The following is a 25,497-nucleotide window of genomic DNA, read 5'->3' as shown; positions in this document are numbered from 1 at the left end:
GGTTCACGGCCAAAGAGAATATAATATGTGAATAACCGGAGGTATCGTGACGGGATGAATTGTAGGCGAAGGTCACGTAAGGTAGCGCCAGGTCCCAGTCACGGCGGTCAGATGAAACATACATTGAAAGCATGTCCGTGAGGGTGCGATTTTGTCGCTCAGTGAGGCCATTTATTTGAGGATGGTAGGAAGTGGTCAACTTGTGCAGCGTTGAGGAGGAGCGCAAAAGATCGTCGATTACTAGGGATAAAAATGCGCGGCCTCGATGTGTGAGCAATTGGCTAGGGGCGCCATGATGTAGAATAACATCGTGGAGCAAAAAATCGGCAACGTCAGTAGCAGTGCTGGTGGGGAGCACTCGAGTGATTGCATACCTGGTCGCATAATCGATAGCAACTGCGACCCACTTGTTGCCGGATCGTGACTCAGGAAAAGGACCGAGAAGGTCTAAACCAACGCGGAAGAATGGTTCGGTCGGGATGGTGAGCGGCTGAAGAAGTTCAGCCGAGGGTGCGGCAGGGCGTTTCCGACGTTGGCATTTGTCGCAGGAGGTCACGTAACGTTGAACAGACCGGGAGACAGCGCCAAAAGAAGCGGTGCCGGACACGGTCGTACGTGCGGGATACGCCAAGGTGACCAGCAGTTGGTTCGTCGCGAAGCTCATGCAGGACCGTTGAACGCAGATGTTTAGGCACAACGAGAAGCAGCTCAGGGCCATCTGATTGGACGTTACGACGATAAAGTGCGCCATTCACGAGGGCGAACATGCGCAGTGAGGCATCGTTAGGTGCGGATTCCAGCCGGTCAATGAGCGATCGCAAAGAAGCATCCCGACGTTGTTCGTCACCAATCTGGAGAAACTGAGACATAGACATAACGCAGGGGTTAGGTTGGTCAACAGGCTAGCGGGACAAGCAGTCCGTGTCCAGATGGAGACGACCAGACTTGTCGGTAACGGAGTAAGAGTAATCCTGAAGGCGCAGAGCCCAACGACCAAGTCCTCCCGTAGGGTCCTTCAGTGAAGAAAACCAACAGAGAGCGTGATGATCAGTAACAACATGGAAAGGGCAGTCATACAAGTAAGGACGGAATTTCGATACCAGCCCAGACAAGGGCAAGGCATTCCCGTTCCGTAATAGAGTAATTGCGTTCAGATTTCGATAGGAGACGACTGGCGTACGCAATAACACGATCAATGCCTCGTTGGTTTTGGGCTAAAACTGCACCGATGCCGTGACCACTAGCATCTGTGCGCACTTCCGTGGGAGCAGCAGGGTCAAAATGGGCAAGTATAGGTGGATTCGTTAGGGCGGCGATGAGCTCAGAGAAGGCGTCAGCTTGTAGACGACCCCAACAAAAAGGGACGTCTTATTTAAGAAGGTCAGTGAGTGGACGTGCGAGCGCCGCAAAGTTTTTCACGAAACGGCGATGGTAGGAACACAGCCCCGCGAAACTACGAACGTCATGGACGAACCGTGGAACGGGGAAGTTTGTGACAGCGCGTACCTTCGCTGGGTCTGGTCGGACACCGAAAGCGTCAACGAGGTGGCCCAGCACAGTAATTTGACGAAGAGCGAAGTGGCACTTCGAGGAATTTAGCTGGAGGCCAGCTCATCGGAAAATTGCTAGAATGGTCGAAAGCCGCTCAAGGTGTGATGGGAAAGGGGGGAGAAGATTATCACGTCGTCCAGGTAACACAAACACGTCGACCATTTAAATCCTTCAAGCAGTGTGTACATCATTCTCTCAAATGTGGCTGGTGCGTTGCAGAGGCCGAAAGGCATGACTTTGATTTGGTAAAGGCCGTCAGGGGTCACGAAGGCGGTCTTCTCGCGATCCAGGTCGTCCACAGCGATTTGCCAGTAGCCAGATCGAAGGTCCAGGGATGAAAAGAAGGGGGCACCATGGAGGCAGTCGAGGGCGTCGTCAATACGTGGAATAGAGTGCACGTCCTTCTTGGTGATTTTGTTGAAGTACCGATAATCATTGCAGAAACGCCAGGAACTGTCTGTCTTTTTTAGTAATACGACGGGAGATGCCCAAGAACTAGATGATGGTTCGATGATGTCCTTCGCAAGCATTTTAGCCACTTCTTTTTGAATCACTTCGCGCTCTGATGCGGACACACGGTAAGGTCGACGGGGAATGGGCAAAGAGTCGCCAGTGTTGATTCGGTAGGCGACAGTCTTAGTCAGGCCCAGGGGTCGATCACGAATGTCTAAAATGTCGCTGTATGAGGCCAAAACCCGGCAGAGACCTTCTGCCTGGTCAGGCGAAAGGTCTGATCCAATCATGTTGCGAAAATGCTGTCGTCAGAACTTGGTGACCGGGAAACTTCAGCTTCTTCAGGTGCAGTTATGGCGACAACCTCGACGTCATGGTCTGTTATAGCGGTGAGGTGGGCAAGCGACATCTTGTGGGGCAACACTTGGGGGGTCAGACCAAAGTTTAGTCGCGGGAGGAACACACAGTTATAAGCTAATGTGGCGACGGTGTGTGGCACGGTAACATTGCGCGTCAGGCGTACGTCTGTAATCGTAGCGACGATATAGTCGCCGTCAGGAACGGGAGGGGTCGATGACAAGCACACGTACGTGACGGCTCGAGGCGGAAGGCGAACAAAAGCGGTGGGGCTTAAGCGGCTGACGGGCGTTTAGCAGGCATCTGATACAAGAGGAAGATCGAGGCAGAGTTTTTCAGAAGAACAGTCAATTAAGGTCGAGTGTGCCGAAAGAAAGTCAAGGCCAAGGATAAGGTCATGAGGGCAGTGGGCAAGGACGGCAAAAAGGACAACAGTGTGACGACCGGCAATGCTGACATGGGCGGTGCACATTCCGATCAATGGTACAGCACCACCATCGGCAACACGTATTCTCTGTGTCATAGACGGCGTCATAATCTTCTGCAGGCGGTGGTGTAAAGTGGAGCTCATAATAGACAAGTGTGCGCCAGTGTCGATGAGGGCGGTCACAGAAACACTGTCGACTTTGACTTCTAAGAGGCTATAGTGAGTGGGGAGCGTCAGTAGATGATTTGCAGGGGATGATGGCATTGCAGCTTCACCTTCATAAGCTGCACTATCTAGTTTTCCTTCGGTGATCGTCCAGAGAAGGACGGCGAGGAAAATCGGCGAGGCTGCGGAGAGCGGGATTTGCGGCGTTGCGGCGACGGGGAGCGGGAGAAGCGGCGAACAGGAGCAGTGGTGACTTACTACTCTTCGTCCTCGGGGGAGTACGACGAGTAGCAAGTAGGGGAACCAGCGGCTGGACGTCTAAAAGGAGAAGGGTGCATGGAGGTCCAACGGCGAGTTGCGTAGGTCCAACGGCGACGGCAATAACGAGCAATGTGCCCGACATGATGGCAGGAGAAGCAGATGGGCTGATCGTCGGGCGTTCTCCATTCCGCAGGATTGCGGAAGGAGACGGGAGAGGTGTAGGATCGTCGAGCGGGTCCAGAAGAATAAGGCCGAGCGTCATGACGAGTCAGTGGGCACGCTGATGGAACGCCAAGATTGGCAAACTCCTGCCTGACGACAGCTCTAATTAGGGACACCGATGGCTGCGATGGAACTACCCAGAACCTCCACCAGAAAGATGTTACGTAAAACGACACAAGGCGGGACTATTTACATTGTATTTACAGTATGTGAAAGACACTGTAGCCAAGATGGTGGACAGCCACCAGCACCAGAGAGAACCGTCTTCTTCGTCGTCTGCCTGAGGCTGAATATCTCTCTCGTAGCAATATATTTACTTTACATACTTTTTAATTATTTAGATACCCTAGAGAACATTACATGGGACGTTACGTAGCGAAAGATAACAATCGACAATCATGTGATCTATAATGAGTCAAACAATCCACAACACACTAACAAGTTAAGCAAGCACATACGAATGCTGAATAAAAATGCCTAGCTGAACGAAAATAAACGTTTTTTTTTTGTGCGACAGGACTTGACAGAGCTGAATTATCTACACTAAAACACAGGGAATAGTCGCACATATCAGATTTCAAAAATCGTAAAGCTCTCTCCGAGAAGGTTAGTAATGTCTTTTGCAAGGATGTTGACTCTGATAGTACGACGGTGTTCGCTACTAAATTTTTTAAACCTACTTATTCCGGTAAAGATTGGTACTAATTTGCGAGTGTGATCTACGCGCTCGGAATTAGGAATTAGGCTAGCGGCGAATGGTGTTTTCTTTTTATACAAGGTGCGAAAGAATGAATTATTTGGCACTCGGCCACTACATTGAAGAAACGCATTGGGAGGGAAAGAGAAAACTTGAATTGTATGTCTAATGGTTAGCTGTGTTGCATGCCGGCTCCAATATTTAGCATTTTGCTGCCTGTGTAAGGTAGATGATGAAGCGCGAAAGAACGTTAGACGAAACACACCCAAATCAAATTTTGTTGTTCCAGTATAGTAAAGCAGTCCACCTTTGAAATGTCGCTTGGAAAGAGCGTGGACCAACTGGACTTTTTTCTAGATGGCGGTGAGTAACGGTATCATTTCTTATGAATAGATTTTATTCAACATTAAGGGTACGTAGATCACATGTATATTCAGTCAGCATAAGGTGTGTGGCTTATATGTGTGACTGGGCAGTGGAAGTAGAGCAGCAAAAAAAAACGCTTATACAATGAATAAAATGTGCAAGCAAAGTGTAGGCGTACGCAGAGAACAAGACCAAGAGCCGGCTCAGGTGACAATAAAGGTCGTGATTCGAAATCTGTACATTGCACCCAAGTTCTCAAGAACGTTTTCCTGTACCACTGTGTTAAATTACCAGGCCTGGCATGTAGTTTATAAAATAAAAAGGCATATAAAAAGTGCGAGTTCTTCGGCCATAGTTCGTAAAAATCCAGGGAAGAACGTAATGCTCTATTCTTCTTATGGGTCGTTTTTTTTTCTCATTATGAATTTTTAAGGCAGTGGAAGTGTAGTTTCTTTAAAACACATCGAGAATACATTGTTTCCCTAGATCAAGCATACTGACACAGCTGATACTAGTCTCAAAATTTTCACTATGGTACGGCGTGCTGTAAGATAAGTGTGCGCAAATTTTGTGAAGGACAGTGTTCAATGTTTTTATTTTTTAGAGAGCAGCTTGCCCATAAACTGTTAACCCATATTGCATGACGGATTCACCGAGACATCTTTAAGCCTTGCAGTTTACAGATAGACCATATACAGATCGCAAGGCGTAATAGGCACCTATATGTCTTAGACGCTTCAAAACAGAGTCAATGTGTGCGCTCCAGGATAAGGAATGATCCAGATACAAACCGAGGTATTTTAAACTTGAGACTGGTTTTAGTGCTGGGCATGAACACGCAATGCAGGTGCTAGGGCGCAGAAAAAGAGGTTCAGATGCCGTAATTGCATTATATGGACTGTGAAAGCAAGACAATTTTTCTTTGAGTTTATTTATGTATATTCGGTTTCAGGAAAACCAATCTAACATGCGTTCAATATATTTTTGTATAATGCATGCCCTTTATTGTACACGGTACACAGTAATGCAATTGCGGTATCATCAGCATAAATACCTTCGATGTGAAAGGTAGGCTTGCTAGGTCATTTCTGTACAAGTTGAATAACAATGGCACCAAGACTGACCCTTTGGGTACTCCGTAACTAATATGTAGTGATTCGCTATATTGACGGGTGATTTTTACGCACTTTACCCTGTCACGAAAATAGTTGCCAAGGAAGGTTATGTAGGGCTTCTGAATCCGACGCTTTCAAGTTTAGATAATGATATCTTGTGATCAATACGTGGATAGCAAAATCTCGGCTGTCGCAAGGGATTGTGGGGTACGGCGTATTCTGCTATAACTTCCGGTTCGAGACAACGACGCCGTCTATGCCGCCGTCCATGCTTCACGCGGTTTGTCTTTTATATACTGCGGAACTTTGGTGAAAAACCATGATATAACCACCGCTGGGCAGTTCCAAAACGTAGGTGTGAGCTATCGCTCCTTCGTACTTATGTTGGCGCCCTTCAGCCCAAACCGCATGAGAGCGATTTTGTGCGCGACGGCGGCGAGCGACGGCTTCGAGCAACGAAACGGGCCGTCGCGCGAACAGATCGCTTGTTCTTGTCACTCGATCGCTAGGTTCTGGAAATCTATAATTCGTCGTTCGTCGCTCGGAAGTGCTATGAGCGACTAGCCAACAGCACGAAGTCGGAACTGACTATACATCAGTGAAGTACTACCGATTGTAGCACGGAACGAGCAAACGACTAGATTTTGATACGTGTAATGATAATAACATAGTGCAAGACCTTTAGAAATATTAATGCTACTCTTTCCACTAAAACACATCAAATTAAATTAATAAAGCACGCGTAACTCCAGTTTCGGCGAGTATTTGCTGCCTTGATACCGGCAACACCGGGAAAACGCCGTTCAAAGTCGTCGCTCGCATGCAGTACGACTTGTAGGCGACGAGTGAACGCGACAGCCATCTCCATCGCGTCGCTTGTCGCTAGACTCGTGTATTTTTATGTGGCAGGCATTTCACGCCCTAATGCGTTTGTGTCGCGTCAAATAGTCATAACGTTTATCAAGCGCAAATGTTTGTCGAGCGGATATAAACGTTCGTTAACTTAGAAGTAGTTTTTAATAAGTGGTAAGTCAACCTAATGAGTGGCTGTTGGTAACGCTTCCCATAACAAACGGTACAGTCGATCGCTTCTTCCGCTGTTTTGTCTGCAGCGGGGCCCAGCGCGCGCCATGTCGTCGGCTGCTTTGACTTCGCAGTCTCCCGTTTTTTGTCAAGCGACGCATGTCGTGTATAACTGCAGAGAGAAAGCACTGATTTAAGTATCTCAAAAGTGCACGAATTATTTTGACGTTACCGCTCCTCCCTCTTTCGTGCAGCCTCAGTTGCCGTTTCGTTGTACCGAAATGAAGACTGCACATAGTCAATGTGCTAAGGATCCTTGCTGGGTGCACCTGTGTGTATTTAACTGATTGTTAAGAAGGGGGTATTTGTACTAGAACTTTAGTAGACGAAGTTATTCGCCAAAACACTTGCCTGTGGCGAACTGATCTTCACATATTCTGGCTCCTACGTTCGGTACCCACAGCTCGCCGTTCACGGTCGCTCGTTTGACGGCAACTTCCCATTTACGTTTGTGCGCTTCCTTCCACGGAAAACGAAACACTTTTTTTTCCTTTCACAGAAGAGTTCGCGCACCCTAATGCCGAGCAGCCAACCATAATCACGTTGCTGAAGCGTGTTTTCTTCGCGAACAGCGGGATATCGCACTGTAGAAACTGCTGACAAGGCTGAACGAAGCAACAGAAGCGTTAACCCGCGAACCGGAAGTCGCTAGCTGAGGCCATCGTCATTTTGCTATCCCCCTATTGTGTCAAATGCCTCCTTTAGGTCAACGAAGAGGGTAAGTACTAGGTTATTTATATCAATTTCAATGCGATCATTGAATTCTCCGAGTAGATTTGTACTACTGCGTCCTTTACAAACGGCGTACTGGGCCGTGCTAAACAGATTGAGTTTCATCCGGAATGACGTCTTGCACAGGTGGACTATTTTAGAGCGCAGCTCCTAATGAGCGTCTTGCGCTGGAGTTTGAGGTATAGTAGCGGCACCTAGTGGCGGCGAAAAACGTCATCTGGGTAGTATCAGCTTGGATAGTATTGAGCCCTGGCTGTGGCGAAGCACGTTTCTTACGCGCGTTTTGCGTCGATTAGCACTTTTTTCTGCCCTGTTTCGAGTGCGAAAAGGCTCGTCACTTCTCACAGACGTTGGCGAATAGGCTGCGAGCTGGCCGCAGCCTATAGTTATACGAAAACGGACTCTCCGTGTGCTGTGGGATGTAATGCTGGAAGCAGAAGACATCGGCGACGCCGATCCGGAGAGACCTAGTTCAGCCTCGAAAAAGCGTCACCGTCGTTACTGCTGCGTCGTGGGCTGCCATGAACAAGAAGGCCTGAATTCCAACTTCAGATTCTACCGTTTTCCTTCAAGGCCTCACGAAGTGGAGCGTCGGGCGCACTAGATAACTGCAGTTCGTCGCGCTGGGTAAGCGAAATGGAAGACCAACATAGCAGCAGGCATGGCTGGTGATTCACGATTCGAGACCCGGCCACAGCGACAATTAACAATTCGACCGGTGCGAAGTGGTGATGTGTGCAAATGACCACAAATGGTCAGGTTGATTCGGTGACAATTCACTACCCGACTACGAGCAGCACAGGTTAGAGAGTTGAATGTGCTCATCCTTGACCTCAAGCCAGCACGTTGAGGCAGCACAGCAAGGTAGTATTGATTACAGCACATCAATGTTCGAACGCTGTCATTAAAAGCTACATATAGCGAGCAGCGCACGAGCTCGCGCTGCAGCGCGATTCGCACGTACGTACTTGCGAGCTTATATGCATTGCATCAGTTATTTATCAATTGCTAAAGGGACAGATGGCCACTACTACAGCGCAGACTTGTCTGGCGACATGCAGTCAACAAAGATTGCAGGAGACCCGCCGTTTCGCGGCATGTCGAAAGACCGCTGCCGTCGCGGCGCGTACGATCGTGCGCTCGAGCAGTTCGTACACCGCGGCATGCTGAAAGACCACTGCCGTCGCGGCGCGTACGATCGTGCGCTCGAGCAGTTCCGTATACATGTCTGCTTATCGCTGCTGTGAATTCATTTATAGAAAGCATTTCCTCGCATTTGTGCGCCTGAATCTAGCAGCGTGCAAACCTTACCTGAAGTTTAACTTCGCACGTGCGTGACTCGCTTCACTTGCGATTGACACCGCGCTAAAACTTCGGCGCTTATTTCTTGAACGGCGTACATGTATTCGGCTTTGCATAATTTCTTGCCTTTACGCAGCATGCCACCCATGGAAAAACCATCGGCGCCCGATATTAGCTGCAAGCCGTGGTACAACACAACCGAAAGTGGCGGGTCCATATTGTAAACGTGCTTCCCGAAGCAGACGACCGAGCTTGGTACTACCCAATTTCGGATTGAGGGCGCTTTTTAGCACCATTTTTGCAGCGCCCCCTGGGTAACGCAAGAGCCCCATGGCTCGTTCCTGGAGCGAATTACGGCGGCGGCGTAACCGAGTAAACGAGCACAACAGCGAAAGATGAAAGAAAGACGCTAGCCGCGAACGGCGTAGACCATAGAGAACGGGCCCCTTCTGTGAAGTGCGCGCGAGAAACTAGTTTCATGCGGACCCGCCCGACAGCTCGATGCGTACTCGTATCTGGTTTCAGCCGGACCGCTAGTTTCGTACTATCGTCTGCTCACGTCAGCTCTCGCTCGCGCTTGCTTAGTTTGCTTAGTATGGTTTCGCTTGCGCTTGTTTCGATTGTCATGGTTTGCGATTGTTTTGTAATATGAATGTATCACGACGCGAATTGTGTAGTACTTTCTGGAAGCCAAGCGCCACCAGCGATTACACTGCAGCCTTTGACGAGTCATGCATGAAAGCCGACGCGCTTGGCCCGCCGATCAGATATATGACTATTGCCGAGTCTGCGACATGTCTCTCTCAAAATCGTTGTCTCAATAAATCGCGAAAAAAAAAACACGTATAGAGCTGAGCTCAAATTTCGCATCAGGGAGTATCGTAACCATGTGTGAAATATTTTTTTCAATAATGCATGGTATAAGTTAACAAAAATAGTGCAAGATACCGATAATTTTAGAACATATGTGAAGCGAAGCTCTTGCGAAGCGGATAAGCAAATGCTATAAAGCGGCTCACATTCTGCAACGTATATTGCGGTATAGCGAATATGTACCTGCCCAGCAATTCAGTGAGCCCGCCACGCGACCTATACCTGAACCGAAAATGCGAATTTTTGGATGGATCGGCCCACTTCTTTATCCCGCCATCTACAGGATCAGCTGCTTTCGCCAGTTCACTATCTCTAGGATCAGCCTTCCTCACTGGGTAAGAAGCCCGCCGAGCAGGCGTGCCAATCCCAGAGAAAGAATACATGCAATGCTTCGCTTCAATAAAGAAATGCGCTTGAAGGCGTATGCTTGTTGCAGTGAGGATATTTAGGCACCGTTTGTTACGTCAGTTTGCGATGTCGTGGAGAACAAGGCAGGCCACTGCCCATCTGTTGGGTATTAGAGATTGGGCTGCCTATGAGCCCTATGGTTATAGGAGTGCTGTCCTGCGTATTGAGCTATTCAACAAGACAGCATCAGCAGCAGCTGCTGTTACTACTTGCATCAAAGTGATGAGTTCATTAGAGATAGATCACCGCAGCATGTTTCTTTCGTAGTGCGCGTCAACGGACCAGGATATTCGCAGACAAAAGAATTTTCAAGTACATGCTATAGGGACCGAGGTTAGGTTCGCTATAACAATGCGTGATTCGGCGAGCGAAAGAACAAGGAATCGTCCAGGTCGATAGCAGGAGCAGAAGCTATATTTTTCAATCCTATCGATTTCATATACACCCCCTTCATGTTGCGACTTAACTTCAGTAGACACAAGATATGTACAAAATGTCATCGACCAATGTCTTGAAACCGCTGGATACAAAGGGTTCGCAGCATATAAATCTACCAACTCGATCACTGTGCACTTGGCATCTCTCAGTGATGTGCAGAAAATGTGCACTTTAACATGTATCATGCAGTCAGAAAGTCAGCACCTACCTGTGCAGTGCTACTTTGCATCGGGCCCTAATATACAGAGGTTTGTTGTCTATGGCATTGACCCGGAAGACACCCCTGAGATAATCAAGTAAAAAACAGCGCCAGAATGTGCACAGGACCAAAGGACGAGTAACAGGACAGACAGGACAGATACTCGTCGTTTGGTCCTGTGCATATTCTGGCGCTGTTTTTCACTTGATGATGAAGAACCAACTAGCCCAAAAATACGTCCTTACCCCTGAGATAACATGTGAAATGACGTCCACGAGACACAGGGTGCTCGCAGCTATATTCATGGGCAAAAGCCGTACTTGCTTAGTGATGGTACAGGGCCCCCACTGTATTCTAGAACGGTTTGACTACTATGGCGGATATCGCGACCTAAGCCCTACCTCCCTCGGGCAATATTCTGCTACCGCTGCTTTCAACGTGGACACATGCAAGAATTTTGCCCACAGCCTACTATTGACGCAGAAAAGCTCACACCAGAAGGCCAACCCCGATATCGATGTGGCTTATGTAAATCTGATGAGCACGATGTGACAAGCATGAATTGTCCGAGTAAACAGAAGGCCACAGCACGGATACGAAAGGCTACACCAAAAACGAGTATAATAACAATTCACAATCGTTATGAGGTTCTTGCTGAAGAGCCAGAGATGTTAATGACAGAAGAAACAGAAGCCCCAGAAACACAACTGTATTCTTCCGCTCTTAAAGGGGGCAAGCAGTCGCAGACAAGGAAACAGAAATTACCGGAACCTCTAGATCAGTCGGATGATGACCATGATGACATTGACGCTCGGATAGACGCACTGGCCAGACAGATTGAGCGACTACGCAAACATTAAAAATTTGTAATTCTGTGGCATCAGAAAACAGGACCAACACGTAACGCATCAACCAGTGCAAATGCCACTGTTATGCCTGTATCCCGTCTGGCACAGCAGGTCAACCAAGCTGTTTGGACAATAGTTTTAGATCAACTTGCTCAACTAACATTGCTTATTCAGGATTGCCTGCACCGGGGCTAATTCTCTCCATGGAGCAGCTGTCACAGGATGGAATTCTACAGTGGAATTGTCGGGGCCTAAGCTCCAAGTTAGGAGAAATTAAAACCATGGCTTCAATACTATAAGCTACATGTATGGGCACTGCTTATTCAAGAGCATAATAAGCTATGCTCCCTGTCCAATTTTAATTGGTATCATAACCAATTTATTAGAGATAGACGTGCTACTACAATGGCTTCAGCTCCGGCAAAAGCTGCACTGTATGTATCATCGCAGATTGCTCACACACTGATTGATTAGGATTCATGGTGTTGTGGTAATCAAGAAGTTGTCGGGATCTTGACACGACCAGTGAAGACTCCTGTCATTCTAGTGTCATTCTACGCCAGACCACAGCGCACACGTTTGAACTTGGGGTGGATAGCCCATCTATGGTCTACTTACCCGGGAATTCCTATTCTCGTGGGTGGAGACTTCAATGCTCCACATACAGAATGGGGGTATAGTACAACTCCCGAAGAGGATGTGAAGTTAAAACATCATGAGCGATGCCACTTTTACGCTGTTTAACCATCACACTGTGGCTACCTGTGCTGTACCCGCAGTATCTAGAACACACGCTCCGGACCTCACGTGGTAGTTGCGTCTTGGAATGCCGCAGTGGCCGATCGAACAAGATACATGGGGCAGTGATCATATGTCAATAATGATTGGTTTGCATAGAACGTGCATAAAGAAAATTCGACGACCAGACACGCATTGGGATAAGTTTCGGGAATCATCAATTGATAAAGTACACTCAGAGCCCTCGGAAATTCTACCCGCTTTGCAACAAAGGCGCCGGAGTAACACAACAGTAACCACAGTTGACGAGAAACAACCTGAACCGGAGCTCGCTATTTTGCAACTTTGGGCACAGCGACATCAGGCAGAAGTGTATGCGTCGAGGAATCCCGATGTACCAGGTAGCCGTGCACGTGCTAACCCTATAGCGGCGAAGGCGCGTCGGCCCGAAAAGCCACTTTCTTGACGACGAAGGCATGACTGGTGCCAGAATCTTGGATCGGGCATTGGAAACAGAGCACTTTGGCGTACGCTTCAGTTGGGTGCAGCGATCGTTAGGTTAACGATGCAGAGTTCGCCACATGAATTTGCAAAACACACTGCAAGAGCGTTTTTCCCGAAGTACGATCACGCGTCACCTATAAACTGCCCCAAAATTCATGAGACTGACACAACTGCCAAATCCGAAATATCCAGCCCTTCTCAGCATGGCCGAACTAAAAGCGCTGATTGAAACTTCGAAGAAACGAACGATACCCGATGGTATTCCTTATGAGATTTTCAAGAACATGGAAGGAGCAGCTCTCGACGCACTTCTTCACGCTATTAATAAAGTATGGCAGACTGGAAGTGTTCCAGCTGATTGGAAGCATTCAATTGTTGTCCCGATTCCGAAACCAGGAAAGTCTCCAAATAACCTGCCGTCAATACGCCCAATTTCACTAATCTCAACTGTCTGCAAGCTCGCTGAGAAGATGCTGGCCACACGTGTTTCCTCGTGGCTTGAACGCCCTTATAAATATGATCCTGCTCAAATTGGATTCCGTTCTTACTTGCGAATTGAAAACGGACTTTCTATCTTATCAGACGATGTTTTACAGATTTCACCACACAGTCACACTGTGCGCATGGCAGTAGCAACCGACATAACTAAAGCTTGTGACAATATAGACCATAAAATCATTATTACTAGCCTCATCGACCTGGGACTTCCGCTGCGGGTCATAAGATTTATCCACGCATTTCTTCAGAATCGACATTTGCGATTAGAGTAGGTGGAAGGCAAGAATGATACTTCACATTGAACAGAGGACTCCCACAAGGTTCGGTTTTCGCTCATCTTCTCTTCAACGTTGCTCGAATACCTATAGCCTGGCAACTACACCGGATTCCAGATGTGAAGTTTTTGATCTATGCGGATGATGTCACTGTGTGGTCCGTGCATGAAGATGTATCTAGACAAACTGAACAGCTTCAAGAAGCCCTTGATGTTCTGCACAACTACGCTCGGAAAGCAGGATTGGATATTTCCGCCCAAAAATCAAGCTGTGTTGTGGTGGCCAACAAGAAAGGACGCACAAGAATCACGCAGCACCCCTTTAAATTTAGACTCGGTGCAGTGACAATCCCTGAGGCCTCTGAGGTCCTCATACTGGGTCCCGATATTCACCACTCCAGCAGTGGTGCACACTGGCTCCGTAAAATCAGAGAGTTCCACAAAAACACTTCACCTTAATCGTCTACTTATCTGTGCTATTTATCTACGGAAGCCAGCGCTCTAGTAATGAAACTTCAAGGCATCCACGACGCTGTGCAAGATGCGACATCTAAGCTGCCTACCATCAAACAACTATAGATATCTTCACTGATTATTTAGCGGCTTTTCAGGAACTCAAGAAGGTTGACAAGGCGATGGAAACCTGCGAGACAATACACACTATGAATAGTAAAACAGCTACTTGCGTCAAGGTACAGTGGATTCAAGGCCATGCAGCGAACCCTCACAACATTGCTGCTGACCAGAAGGCACACGGCCCTCCTAATCCAGATCTTCCGTTTATTCCCCTCCCACCTCAACCACTTAACTCGCTCCGAGCCCGTAAAAATTTTCTCCGGCAGGACACACGCGCTCTTATATGCCCCGCGTGTCTGCTCCCTCCCCCTTCACCTTACTAGGGAGGTGGAAGTTGCGCTTTGGAGGCTTCAGGCCGGGGTGGCCCTTACACCGGCTGTGATCTCAAGGTGGAACTGGTCGCATTTACCACTGGGTGCTACGTGTCCATACTGTTCCGTCCCTGTGATGGAAGCAGATGCATACCACCTAATATTGTCACGTAGTAGTGACGATGAAGCAAACAGTCGTAAAACTGTGAATGACGAAACTGATTTTTTATTGGCCGAACCTGTGCCCACAATACCAAGTTACACTCGAAGCACAACGATAGCGGCGAACACAGGCGGCGATCGTCGAAAATCTGATCAGCGGCGAAACGCGTTGGCTTTTATACATGAGTCATCGAAGGTTCCAGATTATTCCCTGGCGCGCGCGTATATTCCAGAAAGTTCTAGACCATTCGCGTCGGTCATACTATCCGATTACGTAAGCGTCGGTGACAAGAGACAACGGATAGAAGCATCGATAACGTTCGAGAAACTTCGGAAACATGCAGGCGCCTTCTTTGCTCCGCGATAACGTTTATTTGTTAATCGGTGAAAAACGGTCACTGGCGAAAGATAAACATGTACGCGTGTAAATATGGACATGTACTGGTTTACAGTCGGAACGGTCGCGTCTCCTACTGCAAGCCGGCCTCCGCTACAGTGTGACAATGAGCTATGACCACTGGATACATGATAACAGATTACACAAACACTGCTTCAATTCATACACAACACAGGCCTCACAGCACACATATAATACACAAATACACATAAAGAATTATGCCAGTCTTTGTCGCAATAAATAAAGAACAAGCTATATTTTATTGTTCGTATATTTTTGTAACCTCGCAGCACGAGGAACGGGGCACATGCGCATGCACCTAAGCATGCCATAAATGAAAGGCGGCCGATGAAGATGAGGATGACCGCTATAGGGCTACCCCCCCCCCCCCCTTTGAGGAGAACCGCAGCAGTGTTTGAATTTTTACCTGAAACAAGACGATTACTCTGCTAATTATTGCAACTTTATTCTACCTATCAGATCAGTCTTCAGTTAGTGTGACTGCTCGCTGGCACACTAGTCTAGTTATTTCAAAATCTTCTTTGTTTTAGTTTTTTCGTCATTTATTTTAAGTTTCTCATTTTCAAAAAAAATTCTTTAGCTGCCTACTGCCACTCGATTCCTGGCCTATCCCCTTCAGTGGGTACGAGCCATGATAGAGGTTCAACATTATTATCATCAGAAGCGCAGCGGTGCATTTGCGCCTAAGAAACAACCTTTGGTGTCGGGCGGTCGGCTAAATCCTTTGTTTCCGCGGTTCGAAAGGTCGAAAGCGCATAATGCTTCCGAGGTCGTCAGGTAGGCGGGTTTGACTCTGTCGATGGCCACGACTTCTTCACGTTCGTGGAGCTCGATTGTGACAATTTTTTCTGTCCGGCTGAGCACTTTGAAAGGTCCGTCGTAGGGAGGAGTAAGGGGTGGTCAGATGCCTTCACGCCGGATAAAAACGTGGCTCGCTGTAGTCATGTCCTTGCTGACAAAAACAACAGTCGACGATGCATCCCGGCTAGGGCAAGGACGCAGGCGTGAAAAGTTAGGGCAAGGACGCAGGCATATCTGGTTTCAGCCGGACCGCTAGTTTCGTACTATCGTCTGCTCACGTCAGCTCTCGCTCGCGCTTGCTTAGTTTGCTTAGAATGGTTTCGCTTGCGCTTGTTTCGATTGTCATGGTTTGCGATTGTTTTGTGATATGAATGTATCACGACGCGAATTGTGTAGTACTTTCTGGAAGCCAAGCGCCACCAGCGATTACATTGCAGCCTTTGACGAGTCATGCATGAAAACCGACGCGCTTCGCCCGCAGATCAGATACATGACGACTGCCGACTCTGCGACATGTCTCTCTCAAAACCGTTGTCTCAATAAATCGCGAAAAAAAAACACGTATAGAGCTCAGCTCAAATTTCGCATCAGGGAGTATCGTAACCATGTGTGAAATATTTTTTTCAATAATGCATGGTATAAGTTTAAAAAAGATAGTGCAATATACCGCTAATTTCAGAACATATGTCAAGCGAAGCTATTGCGAAGCGGATAAGCAAATGCTATAAAGCGGCTCATGTTCTGCAACGTATATTGCAGTATAGCGATTATGTACCTGCCCAGCAATTAAGTGAGCCCGCCACGCGACCTATAACTGAACCGAAAAAGCGAATTTCATTGCCTTATGAAAACAGATTACACAAACACTGCTTCAATTCATACACAACACAGGCGTCACAGCACACATATAATACACAAATACACATAAAGAATTATGCCTTAATGGCAAGTCTTTGCCGCAATAAATACAGAACAAGCTATATTTTATTCTGCTTATATTTTTGTAACCTCGGAGCACGAGGAACGGGACACATGCGCGTGCACCTAAGCACTGCATAAATAAAAGGCGGCCGATGAAGATGACGATGACTGCTAGAGGGCTCCCCCCCCCCCCTTTGAGGAGAAGCGCAGCAGTGTTTGATTTTTTACCTGAAACAAAAAAAAAATCAAACAAAAAATCATTTTTTTTACCCGAAACAAGATGCCTCCTTAGGAGGAGGAAGCAGAAGTGACGTAGAGAGCAGCTTCAGCTTCGAGCTCTTTGTGTTTTGTATTCTACCTTCGGTGATTTCTGCAATCAGTGGCAAGAACACTGGGGGACGTGGTCCTCTGCAATGGGGGACCCGAACCCCGCCCAGCAATTGGGTCCTGAACGACCACTTCGCTATGCATCCGACGTGAGTGACCGCTTCGACCCCAGCATGGTCCCGCTTGAGTCATCTGATGGCTCCTCAGGTGAAGATATGAGCTGGGACAGTGATTTTACCCTGGTGTCAAGGTAAAATCCTTGACTGCACATAAAGTCGGCCAATGTTTTGCCACGAGTATTCGTCATAGTGCTACCCCACAGGGGATGGTGTGCGTTGAAATCACCAATCACAATATGCGGACCTTGCGATGCTTGCAGCACAGACATCAGGTGCGAACAATCAATCCTCGCTCTTAGATGGATGTATCCTCCAATCACTGAGAACGTGCGCCATCTGTGCTTTATAGTAAGGCATACGTAATCGTTAGTAGAATGTGATGGGACGTCATGTCTGAAGTATACCAGATCATGACGTACACAAATACGAATGTGGCATTATAGACACGTCGCTGCAATGAAGTCAAAGCTGAGGAGTTTCGTTCACGTCCTTCGCGTCGTTGCAGGAACAAGATGGGGCCCTTCGGAGTCATCGCTCCTTCAACTGTACCAAGCGCTATTCATAGGATATATATGGTACAGCATGCCAGCGCTCTCAAGCATGGGACTTAGTTGTGTGCGCACACTGGGGAGCATTCAAGCTCAAGCATTGCGCACATGTTTGGGCCTCCCACGATGCACTTCAACCAATGGAACTCTAGCTGAAGCTCGTGCTTGCCCGATTGCTGTATACTTGATCTGCGAGCCTCTTCGACTGCACCTCCGCGTGTTGACCCGGCACAAACACCATCCTTTGTCATCGCTCCCTGCCATACAGCCAGGTTGCAGCTTTTCAAGGATTCTATTGCGTCATCAGAATATTGTACCGTCAAGATTTTCTCCCGACTGTATTCCGATAACACCCCCATGGGTTCTGCCTAAACCGTTTGTTGCTCTGCAGATTCCCGGCATTACAAAAAAGACGTCCATTGCATCCATTGGCTTGAAGCAGCTTACTCTGTGTCACCTTTATGCAAAGTACGGTGATACCATACACGTGTTTACGGATGCCTCTGTCACACCACATGCCTCCACTGCAGCCTTCGTCATTCCACATATGATCGTCGCACGGCAGTTTAAACTAGACCATAGGACAACATCAACTGCCGCAGAACTTGCTGCTATCCGGGAGGCACTTCGATTTCTCTCCAAGGAGCCTCCTCGCGCATGGACGATATTCTGTGATTCCAAACCAGCTCTTCAAACCATACAAACCACTCAGGCGGGGCCCGTATTTATCAATTGCTATAGAAATCGCAGAGCTTCTCGACCTTGCAAATAGAAATCGCCATATTATCACCTTTCAACGGATACCTTCGTACTGTGGTGTGATAGGGAACGAGCAGGCAGACGCTGAAGCGAAAGCTGCTTCAAATAATGCGATAAGTACGCATTCCATTCTCACGGACAGACACAAATGCCCTACTTCGTTGCGTAATACGCAATTGTACGTTGCAGCACTGGACCCAACCAGATCATCAACACAAGCGAGTGCATAAATGGGGCCCAGAAATGACATACCGCATTCCTCGCAAGCTCAAAAGAAGCCAATCAAGCATCGTGCACCGGATACGCCTTGGTGTCGCATTCACGAATCGTTACAGACATATGATTGGTTGCAGTTGCATTAGCCCCAATTGTGAGTACTGCCAGGTACCAGAAACACTTGACCATATATTTTGCGTTTGTCCCGCGTACGCGCAAGAACGACAGAAACTCGTCTCTTCAATTGCAGAAGTCCATAAGAGGCCCCTATCAGACGAGTTTCTTTTAGGTCCTTGGCCCAATGCAAACAGCGCAGCCATGATAACCAGTGCCGCTTTAGTCTTTCTAGAAGCCACTGGGCTAGACGCACGGCTTTAGAGATGCCATAACGTTGTAAAATTGTACATACACACTTCCTCCTCTTATCATTATCATCCATCAGCCCTTTCCCTCCCCGTCCCTTCTCCCCAGTGTAGAGTAGCAGGCCAGAGCAAGTTACAGCTCAGGCCGACCTCTCTGCCTTTCTGTAAATAAATTTCTCTCTCTCTCTCCTACCTGAAACAAGACGATTACTCTGCTTATTGCAACTTTATTCTACCTTTCAGATCAGTATTCAGTTAGTCTGACTGCTCGCTGGCACACTAGTCTAGTTATTCCAAAATCTTCTTTGTTTTAGTTTTTCCGACATTTATTTTAGGTTTCTCATTTTCAAAAAAATTGTTTAGCTGCCTACTGCCGCTCAATTCCTGGCCTATCCCCCTCAGGGGTTACGAGCCATGATAGAGGTTCATCATTATCATCATCAGAAGCGCAGCAGTGCACGGGCGCCTAAGAAACAACCTTTGGTGTCGGGCGGTCGGCTAAATCCTTTGTTTACGCGGTGTTAAAGTGGTCGAAAGCGCATAATGCTGCCGAGGTCGTCAGGTAGGCGGGTTTGACTCTGTCGATAGCCACGACTTCTTCACGTTCGTGGAGCTCGATTGTGACAATTTTTTTCTGTCCGGCTGAGCACTTTGAAAGGTCCGTCGTAGGGAGGAGTAAGGGGTGGTCAGATGCCTTCACGCCGGATAAAAACGTGGCTCGCTGTAGTCATGTCCTTGCTGACAAAAACAACAGTCGACGATGCATCCCGGCTAGGGCAAGGACGCAGGCGTGAAAAGTTAGGGCAAGGACGCAGGCATATCTGGTTTCAGCCGGACCGCTAGTTTCGTACTATCGTCTGCTCACGTCAGCTCTCGCTCGCGCTTGCTTAGTTTGCTTAGAATGGTTTCGCTTGCGCTTGTTTCGATTGTCATGGTTTGCGATTGTTTTGTGATATGAATGTATCACGACGCGAATTGTGTAGTACTTTCTGGAAGCCAAGCGCCACCAGCGATTACATTGCAGCCTTTGACGAGTCATGCATGAAAACCGACGCGCTTCGCCCGCAGATCAGATACATGACGACTGCCGACTCTGCGACATGTCTCTCTCAAAACCGTTGTCTCAATAAATCGCGAAAAAAAACACGTATAGAGCTCAGCTCAAATTTCGCATCAGGGAGTATCGTAACCATGTGTGAAATATTTTTTTCAATAATGCATGGTATAAGTTTAAAAAGATAGTGCAATATACCGCTAATTTCAGAACATATGTCAAGCGAAGCTATTGCGAAGCGGATAAGCAAATGCTATAAAGCGGCTCATGTTCTGCAACGTATATTGCAGTATAGCGATTATGTACCTGCCCAGCAATTAAGTGAGCCCGCCACGCGACCTATAACTGAACCGAAAAAGCGAATTTCATTGCCTTATGAAAACAGATTACACAAACACTGCTTCAATTCATACACAACACAGGCGTCACAGCACACATATAATACACAAATACACATAAAGAATTATGCCTTAATGGCAAGTCTTTGTCGCAATAAATACAGAACAAGCTATATTTTATTCTGCTTATATTTTTGTAACCTCGGAGCACGAGGAACGGGACACATGCGCGTGCACCTAAGCACTGCATAAATAAAAGGCGGCCGATGAAGATGACGATGACTGCTAGAGGGCTCCCCCCCCCCCCCCCCTTTGAGGAGAAGCGCAGCAGTGTTTGATTTTTTACCTGAAACAAAAAAAAATCAAACAAAAAATCATTTTTTTTACCCGAAACAAGATGCCTCCTTAGGAGGAGGAAGCAGAAGTGACGTAGAGAGCAGCTTCAGCTTCGAGCTCTTTGTGTTTTGTATTCTACCTTCGGTGATTTCTGCAATCAGTGGCAAGAACACTGGGGGACGTGGTCCTCTGCAATGGGGGACCCGAACCCCGCCCAGCAATTGGGTCCTGAACGACCACTTCGCTATGCATCCGACGTGAGTGACCGCTTCGACCCCAGCATGGTCCCGCTTGAGTCATCTGATGGCTCCTCAGGTGAAGATATGAGCTGGGACAGTGATTTTACCCTGGTGTCAAGGTAAAATCCTTGACTGCACATAAAGTCGGCCAATGTTTTGCCACGAGTATTCGTCATAGTGCTACCCCACAGGGGATGGTGTGCGTTGAAATCACCAATCACAATATGCGGACCTTGCGATGCTTGCAGCACAGACATCAGGTGCGAACAATCAATCCTCGCTCTTAGATGGATGTATCCTCCAATCACTGAGAACGTGCGCCATCTGTGCTTTATAGTAAGGCATACGTAATCGTTAGTAGAATGTGATGGGACGTCATGTCTGAAGTATACCAGATCATGACGTACACAAATACGAATGTGGCATTATAGACACGTCGCTGCAATGAAGTCAAAGCTGAGGAGTTTCGTTCACGTCCTTCGCGTCGTTGCAGGAACAAGATGGGGCCCTTCGGAGTCATCGCTCCTTCAACTGTACCAAGCGCTATTCATAGGATATATATGGTACAGCATGCCAGCGCTCTCAAGCATGGGACTTAGTTGTGTGCGCACACTGGGGAGCATTCAAGCTCAAGCATTGCGCACATGTTTGGGCCTCCCACGATGCACTTCAACCAATGGAACTCTAGCTGAAGCTCGTGCTTGCCCGATTGCTGTATACTTGATCTGCGAGCCTCTTCGACTGCACCTCCGCGTGTTGACCCGGCACAAACACCATCCTTTGTCATCGCTCCCTGCCATACAGCCAGGTTGCAGCTTTTCAAGGATTCTATTGCGTCATCAGAATATTGTACCGTCAAGATTTTCTCCCGACTGTATTCCGATAACACCCCCATGGGTTCTGCCTAAACCGTTTGTTGCTCTGCAGATTCCCGGCATTACAAAAAAGACGTCCATTGCATCCATTGGCTTGAAGCAGCTTACTCTGTGTCACCTTTATGCAAAGTACGGTGATACCATACACGTGTTTACGGATGCCTCTGTCACACCATATGCCTCCACTGCAGCCTTCGTCATTCCACATATGATCGTCGCACGGCAGTTTAAACTAGACCATAGGACAACATCAACTGCCGCAGAACTTGCTGCTATCCGGGAGGCACTTCGATTTCTCTCCAAGGAGCCTCCTCGCGCATGGACGATATTCTGTGATTCCAAACCAGCTCTTCAAACCATACAAACCACTCAGGCGGGGCCCGTATTTATCAATTGCTATAGAAATCGCAGAGCTTCTCGACCTTGCAAATAGAAATCGCCATATTATCACCTTTCAACGGATACCTTCGTACTGTGGTGTGATAGGGAACGAGCAGGCAGACGCTGAAGCGAAAGCTGCTTCAAATAATGCGATAAGTACGCATTCCATTCTCACGGACAGACACAAATGCCCTACTTCGTTGCGTAATACGCAATTGTACGTTGCAGCACTGGACCCAACCAGATCATCAACACAAGCGAGTGCATAAATGGGGCCCAGAAATGACATACCGCATTCCTCGCAAGCTCAAAAGAAGCCAATCAAGCATCGTGCACCGGATACGCCTTGGTGTCGCATTCACGAATCGTTACAGACATATGATTGGTTGCAGTTGCATTAGCCCCAATTGTGAGTACTGCCAGGTACCAGAAACACTTGACCATATATTTTGCGTTTGTCCCGCGTACGCGCAAGAACGACAGAAACTCGTCTCTTCAATTGCAGAAGTCCATAAGAGGCCCCTATCAGACGAGTTTCTTTTAGGTCCTTGGCCCAATGCAAACAGCGCAGCCATGATAACCAGTGCCGCTTTAGTCTTTCTAGAAGCCACTGGGCTAGACGCACGGCTTTAGAGATGCCATAACGTTGTAAAATTGTACATACACACTTCCTCCTCTTATCATTATCATCCATCAGCCCTTTCCCTCCCCGTCCCTTCTCCCCAGTGTAGAGTAGCAGGCCAGAGCAAGTTACAGCTCAGGCCGACCTCTCTGCCTTTCTGTAAATAAATTTCTCTCTCTCTCCTACCTGAAACAAGACGATTACTCTGCTAATTATTGCAACTTTATTCTACCTATCAGACCAATATTCAGTTAGTCTGACTGCTCGCTGGCACACTAGTCTAGTTATTCCAAAATCTTCTTTGTTTTAGTTTTTCCGACATTTATTTTAGGTTTCTCATTTTCAAAAAAATTGTTTAGCTGCCTACTGCCGCTCAATTCCTGGCCTATCCCCCTCAGGGGTTACGAGCCATGATAGAGGTTCATCATTATCATCATCAGAAGCGCAGCAGTGCACGGGCGCCTAAGAAACAACCTTTGGTGTCAGGCGGTCGGCTAAATCCTTTGTTTACGCGGTGTTAAAGTGGTCGAAAGCGCATAATGCTGCCGAGGTCGTCAGGTAGGCGGGTTTGACTCTGTCGATAGCCACGACTTCTTCACGTTCGTGGAGCTCGATTGTGACAATTTTTTTCTGTCCGGCTGAGCACTTTGAAAGGTCCGTCGTAGGGAGGAGTAAGGGATGGTCAGATGCCTTCACGCCGGATAAAAACGTGGCTCGCTGTAGTCATGTCCTTGCTGACAAAAACAACAGTCGACGATGTATCCCGGCTAGGGCAAGGACGCAGGCGTGAAAAGAGGAAGCGGAGCAGTTGAACGTAACTGTCTGGATCGGGCGTGGCGACTGTAGCTGGCGCGAAAAATTCACCAGGCATACGCAACATTGCGCCATAGACCAACTCCGCAGTTGTGCAGCCGAGGCCCTTATTGAAAGACGAGTGCACGCCAAGCAGGACGAGAGGAGGATATTCAGGCCAAGAAGCGCGAGCCTGGTGAGCCATCAAGGCGCCTTTAAGTTGACAATGAAGACGATCAACCATTGCATTGGCCGATGGGTCGTACGCGGTAGTATGGACATGGCGGACGCCAAGTAGGAACGTGAGTTAGCGGAAGGGATCGCATTCAAACTGCCGGCCGTGATCGGTGGTAACAACGCTGGGGCATCCGAAGCGTGAGATCCAGCCATTGGCAAACGCTGAAGCCATGATAAGTGCCGTTACGTCGGTGATAGGAAACGTCTAAGGCTAGCAGGTATAACGGTCCACGCAAGAGATGGTGTAGCGAGCACCTCTGGATGGTGGAAGTAGGCCAACGATATCGATGTGAACGTGATCGAACCCAGCGTCTGGTGGGTGAAAGGAGTGAACTGGCTATTTCGTGTGTCATGTGTTCTTGGAGAGTGACAGTGAAGGCAATCACGCGCCCAGCGGCGCACGTCAGAGTGGACACTCGGCCATACAAAGCGAGCCGTGATGAGACGCTGCGTAGCACGAACTCCGGGATGACTTGCGCCATGAAGCTTGTCGAATATTTGACGGCGTAGCCGGAGTGGGTCAAACGGACGTATTCGACCCCGTGAGACGTCGCAAGCGGTGGTGCCCGAAGAAAAATGTTGGGGACATCCGATCATCCACCACGTCATTGGCGTGGTGGATGAGCGGATGTCCCGAAGTTCGACGTCTGTAAGTTGCGTCACGGCGATTTCTTCGAAGTCAAGTGTGGGCGGTGATACAGCGTCGATATGGTTGAGGGCATCTGCGGCCGCGTTGACTGGGCCTTCAATGTACCGAACGTCGACGGTGAATTCGGCGAGAAAGTTGAGGTGCCGTTATTCTGGTGAGGTATAAGTGTTGTGGATACCGCGGAAAGCGAATGTCAAAGGCTTGTGGTCCGGGAGGACGTGAAAGCTTAAGCCTTCCAGCAGGTGTTGGAAATATCGAATGCCTGAGCATACCGCCAGTAGCTCACGACCGAACGTGCTGTATTGCGTTTCTGCAGGTTTCAGTTTCTTCGAGAAAAACCCGAGTGGGTACCAGGAGTTCCGCTGGAACTGCTGTAACACCGCGCCGACAGCCGTACTAAATGCATCTGTGATGAGACGCATTTGTGCAACGTGCAGAGGATGCACTAGCAGTGTGGCATCCGCTAATGCGTTTTGTTAGCTTGGGAGGACGCTTCGGCGTCAGACGTCTAAGTGAGCGGGGAGGATGGAGCTTTCATGATCTTCAGGAGGTCGTTGATTCGTATGCTAATGCGGGCGATGTTGGGAAGAAACCGGCGGTGGAAGTTGAGCAGCCCAAAGAACTCGCGGAGCTTTCGGGTTGATGATGGGCGAGGAAAGTCGCGCAAGGCTTCAACCTTCCTTTCCAACGGTCTGATTCCATCGCGAGTCATGCGGTCTCCGAGGAACTCAATGTCGTAGACACCCAATACGCACTTTGCGGGGTTGATGAGAAGGCGTGTTCCTGGAGCCTAGAAAATAGCAGGCGCAACAGGTCGGAATGCCGTTCGGGAGAAGCACTAGCCATCAGGAGGTCGTCGAGATATGCAAATACGAAGGGGAGGCCCCGGGTTACCTCGTTGATGAACCTGTGGAACGTCTGAGCAGTGTGCTCAACCGAACGG

The 25,497-nt window shown here is 48.2% G+C and overlaps 1 protein-coding gene across 2 annotated transcripts in view; it reads left to right on the top strand.

Moving 5' to 3' along the window:
- Nucleotides 1-25,497, top strand: part of LOC125946968 (uncharacterized) — a 66,086-nt gene that overhangs the window by 22,915 nt on the left and 17,674 nt on the right. Inside the window, exon 3 of one of the 2 annotated variants that reach the window (XM_049671198.1) lies at nucleotides 4,423-4,496. The exons of the other annotated variant lie outside the window; for it this stretch is intronic. Within the exon in view, the coding sequence (XP_049527155.1) occupies nucleotides 4,423-4,496 (74 nt within the window). The remainder of the gene's footprint in view (nucleotides 1-4,422; nucleotides 4,497-25,497) is intronic. 2 annotated transcript variants of the gene reach the window in all.

Source organism: Dermacentor silvarum, chromosome 7, assembly GCF_013339745.2.
Source record: "Dermacentor silvarum isolate Dsil-2018 chromosome 7, BIME_Dsil_1.4, whole genome shotgun sequence".
Lineage (NCBI taxonomy): Eukaryota > Metazoa > Arthropoda > Arachnida > Ixodida > Ixodidae > Dermacentor > Dermacentor silvarum.
Note: the sequence above shows the minus strand (reverse complement) of the source record. Positions and strands in the feature narration are given on the sequence as shown.